The 15,242-nt window shown below is 41.6% G+C and overlaps 1 protein-coding gene across 1 annotated transcript in view; it reads left to right on the top strand.

The window, feature by feature from the left end:
• Positions 1–770: 770 nt before the first annotated feature.
• Positions 771–15,242, top strand: part of LOC130683964 (uncharacterized) — a 165,027-nt gene continuing 150,555 nt past the window's right edge. The window contains exons 1-3 of the mRNA XM_057503251.1: positions 771–1,878; positions 3,307–3,341; positions 12,518–12,625. Of these exons, the coding sequence (XP_057359234.1) occupies positions 1,579–1,878; positions 3,307–3,341; positions 12,518–12,625 (443 nt within the window). The 5' untranslated portion in view covers positions 771–1,578. The remainder of the gene's footprint in view (positions 1,879–3,306; positions 3,342–12,517; positions 12,626–15,242) is intronic.

Raw genomic sequence — 15,242 nt, 5'->3', positions numbered from 1 at the left:
AGGTGCCAGACCCATCGAAATGAAATTAAGGACCCAGAGTGCTCAAAATCTGTATTTTATTGCATGGAACCCATCTTTTTTTCTTTCCTTTCTCTGTTTTTTTCTCCCTCCCTCCCTCCCTCCCTTCCTTTCCTTCCTTCCTCCCTTTCTTCCTTCCTTCCTTCCTTCCTTCCTTCCTTCCTTCCTTCCTTCCTTCCTTCCTTCCTTCCTTCCTTCCTTCCTTCCTTCCTTCCACTGTCTCTCTTTCTTATTTGTTTACATTCTCCTTCCATCCTTCCTTCTTTTCTTCTTTCACTTTTCTCTTTTTATTTTAAGACTTTGTCTTTTTTCTTTTTTTGTCTTATACTGTTGATTCCTTTCCTTTTTTTCTGAGTCTGCTGTTAGATTCAACTGCCCAACTGGCTGGAAATATCATTTAGAAAAATGTCATTAATTTATGGACTATTCTGGACAAATCATGAGAACACTTTAGCCAAGGATAATTCTGTAGGCTTCCTCTGAATGGTGACTTGGAATAATACTCCACAGCATTTTGCTTTCTGACTGTTCTACAAACCCTGCTTAGAACAGCATTTTCAAACTTTATATCCCATCTTCAGAAATTGGGCCAAGTTTTCAATCTACTCCTAATTTTTACTTTAAATTTTTCTTAAATCAACTTTTTAAAATCTTAATTAAGAAGAAAATTGAGGAAAGAAGAAAAGGAGAGAGAAAGAAGGAAAGAAAGAAAGAGAAGAAAATATAATTGTATTGGTAAAGTTTTTGAAAGGGCATGCTCCCAGATTCTATTTCAGCCAATTGGGACCTGGATCCTACCTCAGCCAATCGGGACCCGGATCCTATTTCACCCAATCGGAGCTTGGTCTCTCTCCTCTCCAGTCAGCAAGGAGCTCACCCACCACCCTTAGACCCTGCCAATTGACCAGAGCCATGACCTATCACCCCACCAACTACCCCTAGATCCAGCCAACCAGCCAGAGGCACGACCATCACCCCACCAACTGCCCTAGAACCCCATAAAACCTTTGTGGTATTGAAACTCGCTCTCTTTCTCTGGCATCTTGCCACTGTGTTGGTGTAGATGAAAGACTGAGCTAGAGCTAGCTCGAATAAAGGCTCTTTGCTTTTGCATCGGTGTTGGCTCCTTGGTGGTCTTCTGGGATTTGCGACTTTGGGCACAACATTTGGGGGCTCGTCCGGGATCCCAGAGACCCCCCAGGACTCCCTACCTGGAGGGCCCTGTGCCGGCTGGTGAGTGCACTCAGTTATCTGTCCTTGTCTACCTGTGTCTCATTCTGTCTTTATCTGTGTCTCACTGTTTTTGTTTGCGAACAAGCCTGTATAAGCCTGTAGGAGCTCCAATCTGTATCTGGGTTGGCATTGACTTAGGTGGATGCGCTGGTGGGTTGCCGACCAGGGGTCTTGGGAGACGTCCCTTGCCCCCGTCTGGAGGATGAGGTCCTCATCTGTGAGGAAAGTCAGCTGCTGTTGCAGTCCAACAGGCCCTCAACTTACTTTCAGTTTTGCATCCACGGCCATGGCAGATTCTTCTCTGTAGGCACCTGTTTGTTGTTTGTCATGTTTGTCTTAGTTTTGTTGACAGAAGAAATGGGACAGATGCAGACGACCCCCTTGTCTCTCATGACAGACCATTTCTTTTTTTCAGACGTTAGGGAGAGAGCTCACAATTTGAGCACGGACGTCAGGAAGGGAAAATTTCGTGTTTTCTGCACCTCCAAGAGGCCGTCATTTAACGTTGGCTGGTTGCCGGAAGGAACATTTAATCCAACCACTCTCTTACAGGTTAAAGATATTAGGGGAAGAGCTAACAACCTCAGTGTGGAAGTCCAGAAGGGTCGGTGGCAGATTTTTGTTCTAGTGAGTAGCCAGTTTTCAATGTCGGATGGCTGCCAGAGGGAACCTTATCATTATGTCTCAGTCTGTATGTTTGTGTGTCTAAGTGTGTAAATGAAAATATCTTTCTACCTCCGGATGGTATTAATGAAATTGATTTAAAGACAAGCACTTGTGAAAATTGGGCATTCCAAAACTTCCAGAAAATCTGATAAAAAATGTTAAGCATTAATGCTAATTTGGGTTTGGCTGAGGCGCATGTCCTTGTAGTTATCAGCTGCCTAAGTTTACCTAAGGTCATTTAAGTCAATGTTATCTGCTAAATCTTTTAAGAATAAAATGCTTAAAGGCTTGGCTTTGTCTAATATTCAGTAAAGGTCTTGTAAGTAATCTAGCATAGTTGTTACGAATGAGTGAACTAAATGAGTGTGGCAAGTGAACACCTTTTTAATTGTGTGTTACAGTGTGTATACCTACCTGCAGCCTGAGAATCTTTGTAGTAACCTAAAATCTTTAAGTTTTGCTAAGTTGATATACTTTATGTTTAGTGAGAGATTGTGCTGTAAAGCTCATAGTTACAGAAATTATAAAATGTCCATAAATTTGTCAATCTAAAGAATGCTAGTGTAACAGTTTACAATAGCCTGCTTCTCAGTGTTCACTAGAAATTAAGGTACCTAATGGTTTTAAGTTCTACTTAAAACTACTTAAAGTAATATGGAAAACATTTCTGCATGCTAAAGAATGTGTCTTTTGATAATAGAAAGTAACTTTGTTCTAAAGTACAGCTGTTTATTTAGAGGGAGAACTCTAAATATAAGAAGAAGGTTGTAGAAAGTTTTGGAAGAATTTAATATGGTCATTCTATATAAAATTAAAGCAAATGAGTCTCGGTATCAAGTACATAGCAAAATTAGAATTTTGTTTTCAGTTAAAAAGAAAGTTTTCTTAAACTGTTAGTCTGCTCTTAATGATGAAAGATTGCAAAAGGCTTTCTAATTGTTTCATCAAAGAAGTTTCTCATGCTTAAAGTCTCAATGAGTTGTCTGAGTATTTAAGAAAATGACATCTTAATATTAAAAAGACTAAAAGCTAAAGTTTGCTAACAACTGTGTAAGCTTCTTTATTTGCCTTTGAGGTATTTTGTCATTCTGGTTAAATGGATAAGTATTGCTTCATAGCAACCTATAATACTATTTAAGCAAGTGCCAAATAAACTTTCTTCTGACAACTTCCTAAAATCAAATTCAAAAAGGTACTTTTACCTCTAGTTAACTCTGATATTTTCCAGAGGGCCCCTGGAACATGTCAGAGGAATTTTTTTCTCATTGGAGAAAGTATTTGACTAATTTGGCTTATTTATCTGATATATACTTACCTGCTTACTTACCTGGAAAGCACTGTCAAAGGGAATGATGCTAAACTTTGTTACTGAACGTTTTTTTGTTATAGAAATATCCGAATTTCCTTATGTCTACTGTCTTGCAGTAAGCTCTCATCAGATCTTTAACCATTGTCATTTGTAAGCTTTTTGCCATTTGTAGTCACCGTTTTATTACTCCTACACTAGTAAAGAACTAGATTTCAGCAGAACAGGTATTGGTTACATAGGATTAAGTGAACTAAGGAAGATGGTTTTGTGACTTTTTGTTTCAGATGTTGCTGATAAAGTGTTTTAAGCTTTTTATCTTAAGCTGACAACAGTTTCATGAATGACAATACCTTTATAAGCAGAATTGAAACATTTATCTTTCTCTCTACCTGACCCCTCAAGAATTTAAAACCTTTCAGTATTTTTATGTTTCATGGCAGTATGTTTATTTGCATAAGTTCAGTAAGAACCTGCATTCCTTGTAAGAGGACCAATTAAAAACACAGGTTATAGAGGTGGAGCCAAGATGGCGGCGTGAGTAGAGCAGTGGAAATCTCCTCCCAAAACCACATATATCTATGAAAATATAACAAAGACAACTCCTCCTAGAATAAAGACCAGAGGACACAGGACAACATCCAGACCTGCGAGAACCCAGTGCCTCATAAAGGGGGTAAGATACAAGCCCCGGTGGGAGAAAAATAGGCAGAGTGGGAGGGAGATGGAGTCCAGGACTGCTGAACACCCAGCCCCAGCCATCCGGACCAGAGCGCAGGCACAGTGCGTGCGTGGGGCCCTGGATACTAGGGAAATAGGGCAGCAAGAACGGTGAGAGGGTACCGGAGGCCTGGCGCCAGAGGACATAAGAAAAGCGAGTGGCCATTTTTTTTTTCTTTTTTCTGTTTTGTTTTGGCGAGCGCTTTTTGGAAGTCTTAAAGGGATAGGGACCCCAATACTAGGGAAACAGGGCAGCAAGACAGGTGAGCAGATGCCTGAGGCAGGCGCCAGAGAATAAAGAAGAATGAGCGGTCTTTTTTTTGTTGTTGTTGTTAATTTTTTAATATAAAAATTTTCTTTTTTTTTTTGTGGTCGTTGTTTTGTTTTGGCAGGTGCTTTTTGGAAGTCTTAAAAGGGCAGGGCGGGACACTTAATCCAGAGGTAGGGAACCCGGGGATCTCTGGGCACCCTAATCCCCTGGGCTGCAGGGAGCAGGGAGGCCCCTTATGGAGATAAATAGCCTCACGGCCGCTCCCCCTCCACTGCGACTCCACCACTTTGGAGCAGCTGCCAGAGCCAGGCCACGCCCACAGCAACAGCGGAGATAAACTCCATAGCAGCCGGGCAGGAAGGAAAAGCCCTGTCTGTGCACAGCTACACAGCACAAGCCACTAGAGGTCGCTGTTCTCCCAGGAGAGGAAGGACACAAACCAACAAGAAGGGAAGTTCTTCCAGCTGTCACTCATCCCAGCTCTGCAAACTATTCCTATCACCATGAAAAGGCAAAACTACAGGCAGACAAAGATCACAGAGACAACACCAGAGAAGGAGACAGACCTATCCAGTCTTCCTGACAAAGAATTCAAAATAAAAATCATAAACATGCTGACAGAGATGCAGAGAAATACGCAAGAGATATGGGATGAAGTCCGGAGGGAGATCACAGATGCCAGAAAGGAGATTACAGAAATGAAACAAACTCTGGAAGGGTTTATAAGCAGAATGGATAGGATGCAAGAGGCCATTGATGGAATTGAAACCAGAGAACAGGAACACATAGAAGCTGACATAGAGATAAAAGGAACTACAGGAATGAAACAATATTAAGAGAATTGTGTGACCAATCCAAAAGGAACAATATCCGTATTATAGGGGTACCAGAAGAAGAAGAGAGAGGAAAAGGGATGGAAAGTATCTTGGAAGAAATAATTGCTGAAAACCTCCCCAAACTGGGGGAGGAAATAATCAAACAGACCACGGAAATACACAGAACCCCCAACAGTAAGGATCCAAGGAGGACAATACCAAGACACATAATAATTAAAATGGCAAAGATCAAGGACAGGGAAAGAGTTTTAAAGGCAGCTAGAGAGAAAAAGGTCATCTATAAAGGAAAACCCATCAGGCTAACATCAGACTTCTCGACAGAAACCCTACAGGCCAGAAGAGAATGGCATGATATATTTAATGCAATGAAACAGAAGGGCCTTGAACCAAGGATACTGTATCCAGCACGACTATCATTTAAATATGATGGTGTGATTAAACAATTCCCAGACAAACAAAAGCTGAGGGAATTTGCTTCCCACAAACCACCTCTACAGGACATCTTACAGGGACTGCTCTAGATGGGAGCACTCCTAGAAAGAGCACAGAACAAAACACCCAACATATGAAGAATGGAGGAGGAGGAATAAGAAGGGAGAGAAGAAAAGAATCTCCAGACAGTGTATATAACAGCTCAACAAGCGAGCTAAGTTAGGCAGTAAGATACTAAAGAGGATAACCTTGAACCTTTGGTAACCACGAATTTAAAGCCTGCAATGGCAATAAGTACATATCTTTCAATAGTCACCCTAAATGTTAATGGGCTGAATGCACCAATCAAAAGACACAGAGTAATAGAATGGATAAAAAAGCAAGACCCGTCTATATGCTGCTTAAAGAAAATCACCTCAAACCCAAAGACATGTACAGACTAAAAGTCAAGGGATGGAAAAACATATTTGAAGCAAACAACAGCGAGAAGAAAGCAGGGGTTGCAGTACTAATATCAGACAAAATAGACTTCAAAACAAAGAAAGTAACAAGAGATAAAGAAGGACACTACATAATGATAAAGGGCTCAGTCAAACAAGAGGATATAACCATTCTAAATATATATGCTCCCAACACAGGAGCACCAGCATATGTGAAACAAATGCTAACAGAACTAAAGGGGGATATAGACTACAATGCATTCATTCTAGGAGACTTCAACACACCACTCACCCCAAAGGATAGATCCACCGGGCAGAAAATAAGTAAGGACATGGAAGCACTGAACAACACAGTAGAGCAGATGGACCTAATAGACATCTACAGAACTCTACATCCAAAAGCAGCGGGATATACATTCTTCTAAAGTTCACATGGAACATTCTCCAGAATAGACCACATACTAGGCCACAAAAAGAGCCTCAGAAAATTCCAAAAGATTGAAATCCTACCAACCAACTTTTCAGACCACAAAGGCATAAAACTAGAAATAAACTGTACAAAGAAAGCAAAGAGGCTCACAAACACATGGAGGCTTAACAACACGCTCCTAAATAATCAATGGATCAATGACCAAATCAAAATGGAGATCCAGCAATATATGGAAACAAATGACAACAACAACACTAAGCCCCAACTTCTGTGGGACACAGCAAAAGCAGTCTTAAGAGGAAAGTATATAGCAATCCAAGCATATTTTAAAAAGGAAGAGCAATCCCAAATGAATGGTCTAATGTCACAATTATCGAAATTGGAAAAAGAAGAACAGATGACGCCTAAAGTCAGCAGAAGGAGGGACATAATAAAGGTCAGAGAAGAAATAAATAAAATTGAGAAGAATAAAACAATAGCAAAAATCAATGAAACCAAGAGCTGGTTCTTTGAGAAAATAGACAAAATAGATAAGCCTCTAGCCAGACTTATTAAGAAGAAAAGAGGGTCAACACAAATCAACAGTACCAGAAATGAGAAAGGAAAAATCACGACGGACCCAATGGAAACACAAAGAATTATTAGAGAATACTATGAAAATCTATATGCTAACAAGCTGGGAAACCTAGGAGAAATGGACAACTTCCTAGAAAAATACAACCTTCCAAGATTGACCCAGAAAGAAACAGAAAATCTAAACAGACCAATTACCAGCAACGAAATTGAAGCGGTAATCAAAAAACAACCAAAGAACAAAACCCCCAGGCCAGATGGATTTACCTCGGAATTTTATCAGACATACACGGAAGACATAATACCCATTCTCCTTAAAGTTTTCCAAAAAATAGAGGAGGATGGGATACTCCCAAACTCATTCTATGAAGCTAACATCACCCTAATACCAAAACCAGGCAAAGACCCCACCAAAAAAAGAAAACTACAGACCAATATCCCTGATGAATGTAGATACAGAAATACTCAACAAATATTAGCAAACCAAATTCAAAAATACATGAAAAGGATCATACACCATGACCAAGTGGGATTCATCCCAAGGATGCAAGGATGGTACAACATTCGAAAGTCCATCAACATCATCCACCACATCAACAAAAAGAAAGACAAAAATTACATGATCATCTCCATAGATGCTGAAAAAGCATTTGACAAAGTTCAACATCCATTTACGATAAAAACTCTCGGCAAAATGGGAATAGAGGGCAAGTACCTCAACATAATAAAGGCCATCTATGATAAACCCACAGCCAACATTATGTTGAACAGTGAGAAGCTGAAAGCTTTTCCTCTGAGATCAGGAACTAGACAGGGATGCCCACTCTCCCCACTGTTATTTAACATAGTACTGGAGGTCCTAGCTACGGCAATCAGACAAAACAAAAAAATACAAGGAATCCAGATTGGTAAAGAAGGAGTTAAACTGTCACTATTTGCAGATGACATGATACTGTACATAAAAAAACCTAAAGACTCCACCCCAAAACTACTAGAACTGATATCGGAATACAGCAAAGTTGCAGGATACAAAATCAACACACAGAAATCTGTGGCTTTCCTATATACTAACAATGAACCAACAGAAAGAGAAATCAGGAAAACAACTCCATTCACAATTGCATCAAAAAAAATTAAATACCTAGGAATAAACCTAACCAAAGAAGTGAAAGACTTATACTCTGAAAAGTACAAGTCACTCTTAAGAGAAATTAAAGGGGACACTAACAGATGGAAACTCATCCCATGCTCGTGGCTAGGAAGAATTAATATCGTCAAAATGGCCATCCTGCCCAAAGCAATATACAGATTTGATGCAATCCCTATGAAACTACCAGCAACATTCTTCAATGAACTGGAACAAATAATTCAAAAATTCATATGGAAACACCAAAGACCCCGAATAGCCAAAGCAATCCTGAGAAAGAAGAATAAAGTAGGGGGGATCTCACTCCCCAACTTCAAGCTCTACTATAAAGCCATAGTAATCAAGACAATTTGGTACTGGCACAAGAGCAGAGCCACAGACCAATGGAACAGACTAGAGAATCCAGACATTAACCCAGACATATATGGTCAATTAATATTTGATAAAGGAGCCATGGACATACAATGGCGAAATGACAGTCTCTTCAACAGATGGTGCTGGCAAAACTGGACAGCTACATGTAGGAGAATGAAACTGGAGTACTGTCTAACCCCTTATACAAAAGTAAACTCAAAATGGATCAAAGACCTGAATGTAAGTCATGAAACCATTAAACTCTTGGAAGAAAACATAGGCAAAAACCTCTTAGACATAAACATGAGTGACCTCTTCTTGAACATATCTCCCCGGGCAAGGAAAACAACAGCAAAAATGAACAAGTGGGACTATATTGAGCTGAAAAGCTTCTGTACAGCAAAAGACACCATCAATAGAACAAAACGGAACCCTACCGTATGGGAGAATATATTTGAAAATGACACATCCGATAAAGGCTTGACGTCCAGAATATATAAAGAGCTCACACGCCTCAACAAAGAAAAAACAAATAACCCAATTAAAAAATGGGCAGAGGAACTGAACAGACAGTTCTCCAAAAAAGAAATACAGATGGCCAACAGACACATGAAGAGATGCTCCACATCGCTAATTATCAGAGAAATGCAAATTAAAACTACAGTGAGGTATCACGTCACACCAGTAAGGATGGCTGCCATCCAAAAGACAAACAACAACAAATGTTGGTGAGGCTGTGGAGAAAGGGGAACCCTCCTACACTGCTGGTGGGAATGTAAACTTGTTCAACCATTGTGGAAAGCAGTATGGAGGTACATCAAAATGCTCAAAACAGACTTACCATTTGACCCAGGAATTCCACTCCTAGGAATTTACCCTAAGAATGCAGCAATCAAGTTTGAGAAAGACCAATGTACCCCTATGTTTATCGCAGCACTATATACAATAGCCAAGAATTGGAAGCAACCTAAATGTCCATCGATAGATGAATGGATAAAGAAGAGGTGGTACATATACACCATGGAATACTACTCAGCCATAAGAAAAGCGCAAATCCTACCATTTGCAGCAACATGGATGGAGCTGGAGGGTATTATGCTCAGTGAAACAAGCCAAGCAGAGAAAGAGAAATACCAAATGATTTCACTCATCTGTGGAATATAAGTACAAAGGAAAAACTGAAGGAACAAAACAGCAGCAGAATCACAGAACTCAAGAATGGACTAACAGGTACCAAAGGGAAAGGGACTGGGGAGGATGGGTGGGTAGGGAGGGATAAGGGGGGGAGAAGAAGGGGGGAATTAAGATTAGCATGCATGGGGGGGTGGGAGAATGGTGAGGGCTGTACAAGACAGAGAAGACAAGTAGTGATTCTACAACATTTTGCTATGCTGATGGACAGTGACTTTAAAGGGGTTTATAGGGGGGACCTGGTATAGGGGAGAGCCTAGTAAACATAATATTTGCCATGTATGTGTAGATTAATGATACCAAAAAAAGAAAAAGGCAGTTCCAGTGTGGTGACCTCCAATGAGTTCTACACAATGGTATAAAGGGCATATAAAAGTGTAGGCAAAGGGTCTGTTTGTGTTTATACAGAGGATCAAAGCCTAATTTGGCTACCCTGAAAATGAACTAAGATACGATATGAAAAAGAACTTCCAACATCAGCACTCTCGGGAAGACTCATGCCAGAAGATGATCATCAAAAAACCCCAACAAAGATCCATGCACTGGTACAGCTGTAGATGCACTCATCCCACCAGTTCCTGGACTTGCCATGGGAATGAGGAAGGAGATATCTAAGCTGGCCTGTGCATACAGTAAAACAACAAATTTGACTGGATCTATACTGTTGGAACTTAACCAAGAATTAGGACAACTGCAAATTGTAGCGCTCCAAAATCTTACAACTACAGACTATCTACTGTTAAAAGAACATAAGGGATGGGAACAGTCCCCAGGAGTGGGTTGTTTTAATTTGTCTGATTTCTCTCAGACTGTTCAAGTTCAGTTGGACAATATCCACCATATCATAGATAAGTTTTCACAAATGCCTAAGGTGCCTAACTGGTTCTCTTGGTTTCACTGGAGATGGCTGGTAATTACAGGTATGCTTTGGTGGTGTAACTATCCTCCTATTATGTTAATGTTTGTGCGCAATTTAAGTAGTAGCTTAAAACCTATTCATGCTGAAGTTACTCTACAAGAAGATATGTCAAAGAAATAATCAATCTTCCCATGTTTTCTTCCGCCTGCTACTTCTACAGCTTTTCTTCTTCCCTCCTAATTACAACCCTTAAATAGAATTCGTGCCTCATATCAAATTTACCAAGTATCGTAATTCTTCCAAGTGGTAAAGATACCTCAAGACAAATGCTGGGCATAGAAGCCACAGGGCATAAATATGCAAAGAAGTAAAAAGCTAACCTTTTCAAACAATAAGGCTTCTCTCTCATTTACCAACTTTACATTTCCCTGTATGGCTCTGGAAGATGACTGGTTAGCCAGAGACGGGTAAGACCCTAAGGGAGGAACAACCTAAGACAGGCACAGTCGCAGGGGGGCCATCAGGTGAGAAATTGGGGATCAACAGAGGTGAGGCTTAGAACCTCACCCCCCCCCCGTTCTGAGAGAAATTTTCTGCATACATGGATGTTTTATTGCCCTTGTCTAGCTTGGATTAACACATAGTCTACAGGCACACACCTGGCCATCTACGTTTTCTCTCTTACAACACTAAACTATGTTTTCTACCTTTATCTTGTATCTACCTACCACTTCAGCATTTTATTAAAAATAATAATAATAAAGAGAGAAATGTGGTATCCACATATAAATCAAGTATAAAAATCAAATGAGTATTCATATTTGAACTGACTGTTTATAGTTCATAATGCATGAGCAAAACCCAAAGTTTCTGTGATGACTGCCCTTGTACTGTTCACCGTGTAACTTATTCACTATGTAAGAATTTATTCTCCATGTAAGAACTTGTTCGTTATGCTTCAGAAGATTGGAGACTGATGAAAATTAGGCTTGGGATGGATTAATGATTGTGCATTGAGCATTGACTCCCCTATACAGAATTTTATTGTTGTTAACAACCATTTGATCAATAAATATGAGAGATGCCCTCACAAAAAAAAAAAAAGTACACACTTTCAATTGTAAAATAAATAAGTAACCAGGATGTAATGTATAGCATAAGGAATATATTCAAAATATTATAACAACTTGGTATGGTGATAGCTGGTACCTAGAATTATCATGTATATAAATGTTAAATCACTGTGTTGTACACCTGAAACTAATGTAATACTGTGTGTCAACTACCCTTCAATAAAATTAATTATCTACAAAAAAAAAACCAAAACACAGGTTATACTACCAAGGCTTTGACTGGAATGTCATACCTGAGAGACAAGTGCACAAACTCAGATATGAACAGCTTTAAGGAACTAAGGTTGACTTTATATAGCCAACAAAGCCCCTTGGAATAACTGTCCTGGTACCTTGCTTACAGGGTTCCCAGCAGCCTTACCAGGTGAGTAAGGAAGGTCACTTCCTGGCAGGTTCAGGAACCTCAAGATGCCTCGGGGACCTCAAGATGAGTGGAATTCACCCAAATCTACAAGTACTGCAGGCAAAACCTGATGGCAAGTCTGGCTTGGCTGTCTGGCATCAAGAAGCCTTTAAAAGTTCAATCTGAAATTCCTTACAAAAAGTTCTAGCAAGGCACGTTTAAAAGAGCCTATGTAATCAATTGCTCTTCTTGCTGCACTTATGCAAATAATCAAGCCAACTGTTAATTGTTTTCTTAATCTTGCTAATTCTAATAAAAATAAGGGTGATTTTAGAGAAAAGTGTTGTTTCAATAATGCTGTCTTATCTATACTAAATCCTAATATCCAGAATTCTAGTTTCCCCATAATACCTGACTATGATTCTCAATTAGAGTCTTCATATTTCTAGTTCTCATATTCAGCCATGCATTCTTAATCTCGTCAAGTTTGTCCTTCCAGAATAGAAAATGCAACTCCAGATGTTGCTACTTAACCTAATAACACAATTTGTTTTATCTTGCCTAGAAGCCACAAAACTGCAAATAGTAATAGAAATGAAACCCAGAATAGAAGCGCCAACTTTCTGAGGCCCTCTCAACTGACCAAAGTTTCTAGGCAGCTAGAACCTTTGTGGTATTGAAACTCACTCTCTTTCTCTGGCATCTTGCCACTGCGTTGGTGTAGATGAGAGATTGAGCTCGAGCTAGCTCGAATAAAGGCTCTTTGCTTTTGCATTGGTATTGGCTCCTTGGTGGTCTTCTGGGATTTGCGACTTTGGGCACAACAGTTTTATCTTAAAAAAAAATAGAAAGGTACCACAATCTCCCATGGTAAACAAGTTCATATCTCTTAAATTTTAGAGTGACAAAGTTCTGTGTGATGTCCAGTCTGCCTTCCTATCCCTGATGGCCCTTTAAATTCAGTTCTGTTGGTTTTATGAAACTAAATCTCACCAATGCACTAAATATATGACCCATAGTAGAGGACCAACACTTTACTCTTGTCTTGCCTTTAAAATTTGTCTCATATACCTTGTCTCCTTTAAAACCTATTGCCCTGCCACTTGACAAAAACTCAGCAGACCATGGCAGAGGCTATGTAGGGACTCCTGAAGCTTCACCATATTAAGCCCTGGCCCGTTCTCTGGAACAGAGTCTTCTACTATTCACATGTGTGGCCATTGAAGTAATCCTCCCATCATTTTCAGACCTGTCCAGGTAAGCAGTCAAATAACCTGTGTGTGGATAAAATGAGAGTTCCTGTGGCCAGGATTCTCATCTGGCCATGGTTGACTAGCTCACTGCACACCTGTGGGCAATACATGGCTGTTAACTCTTTAAATAGAGCTCTACCCAGTGCTCTGGGCATGACCCAGTGGCAGGGCCGCAAGGCTGCAGGAGAGGAGAGCAGAGACTGGAGTGGTAGCAGCGCCAAAGACAGAGCCTGGAGGATGGCTGTGTGGGATGACTGTGCAGACAGAGGGGCCCAGAGGCAGAGACCAGCTTGTTGCATGCAGACTTGCTCTGAGTGAATGGGATTTTAGTAACTGACCTGCCACTTGGATATTCACCCCAATAACATTTTGCTGTCAATTTCTTTGGTCACATTGAATCCATAGTGAACTTGCCCGGGGCTGAAACCCATTGGCAAGACAATTGGCATAGTTCATTGTTGACCAAGGAAAAAGACAGGCTGCCCTTATGGGAGGGGTGCTTAAGCAGGCTGCCTCTGTGAATGGGAGACAATGGATTGTTCCCCAGTGGATATGTGGTCTGAGGTGGCTTGCCTCCTAGAGGACTGGGCCCACCCCAGGACTGGAGGCAAGTGGAGGTGATACATGAAGTAGTAGGGGTGGCCCTTGGTATAGTAAGTAGATCCTTTGAGAAGCAGAGTGCCTGGGAGGCAGTGGGAACTGTGGGTTGGCTGCTTCTCATAGTCTTAAAAAAGGTCTACATAGGAGACCTGAGAAATGGTGGCATGAGAACGTGAGCTGCAAACCTCTGTGGACTCCCTGAGGAAGGAGATGGCATTAATGTGGGAGGAGGCAGCACGAGAGCGCCAGCAGCAAGGTGCCATTGGAGATGAGAAGGCAGCGCTGCCAGGTGTTCTGAAGGAGGAAGAGGCCACCAAGGAAAAGGACGAACTCCTGAGGGAAGCACAGGCAGAGGTGGCACGAGAACGTCAGCTGGTAATCATTGAGCTGAAGGTAAGAGAGCTGCTGAAGACTGAGCTGGCATTGTTGCAAGGCACTGTAGCAGAGGAAGCACTCGGGGGAGGGGAGAGAAAGGTGCCATCAGCCCCAGAAATGGAGGAGCTGGGGAAGGATGAAGGGGTGGTGCTGGAGGCACTGGCACCTCCTGTATTGAAAGCATGCCCAGTGGTTGTAAAGAAAACAAAGACCCAGCAGCTGAACGTTCTCCAAGGAGAGGAGCAGCCCCCTCCCCAGGTCATGGAGCACTCTATGGTCCGCCCCTATACTCAGGCTGAGCTGGGGGCTGTGGGACTTAGGGGTGGATGGAATTGTTCTGTCGGGATCAGAGATGGGAAAGCTGTCTTCTCTGACAGTGGAGCCTGCCTTGAGGCAGTGATTACAAAATGTGAGGTGACACGTACAGTAGCTGAAGCAATGAGAACCCGGAAAGAAATAAGATCTGTTACTCACAGGAGGAATTTGAGGGGCCCCATGAGGGTCATGAGGACCCAGATGTGGGTTGATTTGATATGGGCAGGAGTAGATGGAAGGAAATTAGACGGGAAGCCAAGCAGGATCTTACTGGAGCCATGGCAACAACTGAAACCAGAGCAGCAGTTCTAGCCATTAATACCAAAGAGGCAGAGGTCAGAGACAGAGCCACGAGTCCAGCCTGTGTGTCTGCAAGACTTTTGCAAGACTTTTTGCTGGAGAGGCTGGAGAACAATGTTCAAGCTTCCTTGCACAGGGACCATTGCAGAGGACTAAGGGCACGTAGATTGAGAGGAGAGAATCCTGGAGGGGTGGAGTGTGGATAAAATGAGAGTTCCTGTGGCTGGGATTCTCACCTGGCTGTGGTTGACTAGCTCACTGCACACCTGTGGGCAATACATGGCTGTTGACTCTATAAAAAGAGCTCCGCCCAGTGCTCTGGGCAAGACTCAGTGGCAGGGCTGCAAGGCTGCAGGAGAGTAGAGCAGAGGCTGGAGTGGTGGCAGCACCGAGGACAGAGGCCCAGAGGATGACTGTGAGGGATGGCTGTGCAGACAGAGGGGCCCA

This window comes from Manis pentadactyla, chromosome 5 (assembly GCF_030020395.1).
Source record: "Manis pentadactyla isolate mManPen7 chromosome 5, mManPen7.hap1, whole genome shotgun sequence".
NCBI lineage: Eukaryota > Metazoa > Chordata > Mammalia > Pholidota > Manidae > Manis > Manis pentadactyla.
The sequence above is the reverse complement of the archived record's forward strand: the minus strand, read 5'-3'. Positions and strand labels throughout refer to the sequence as shown.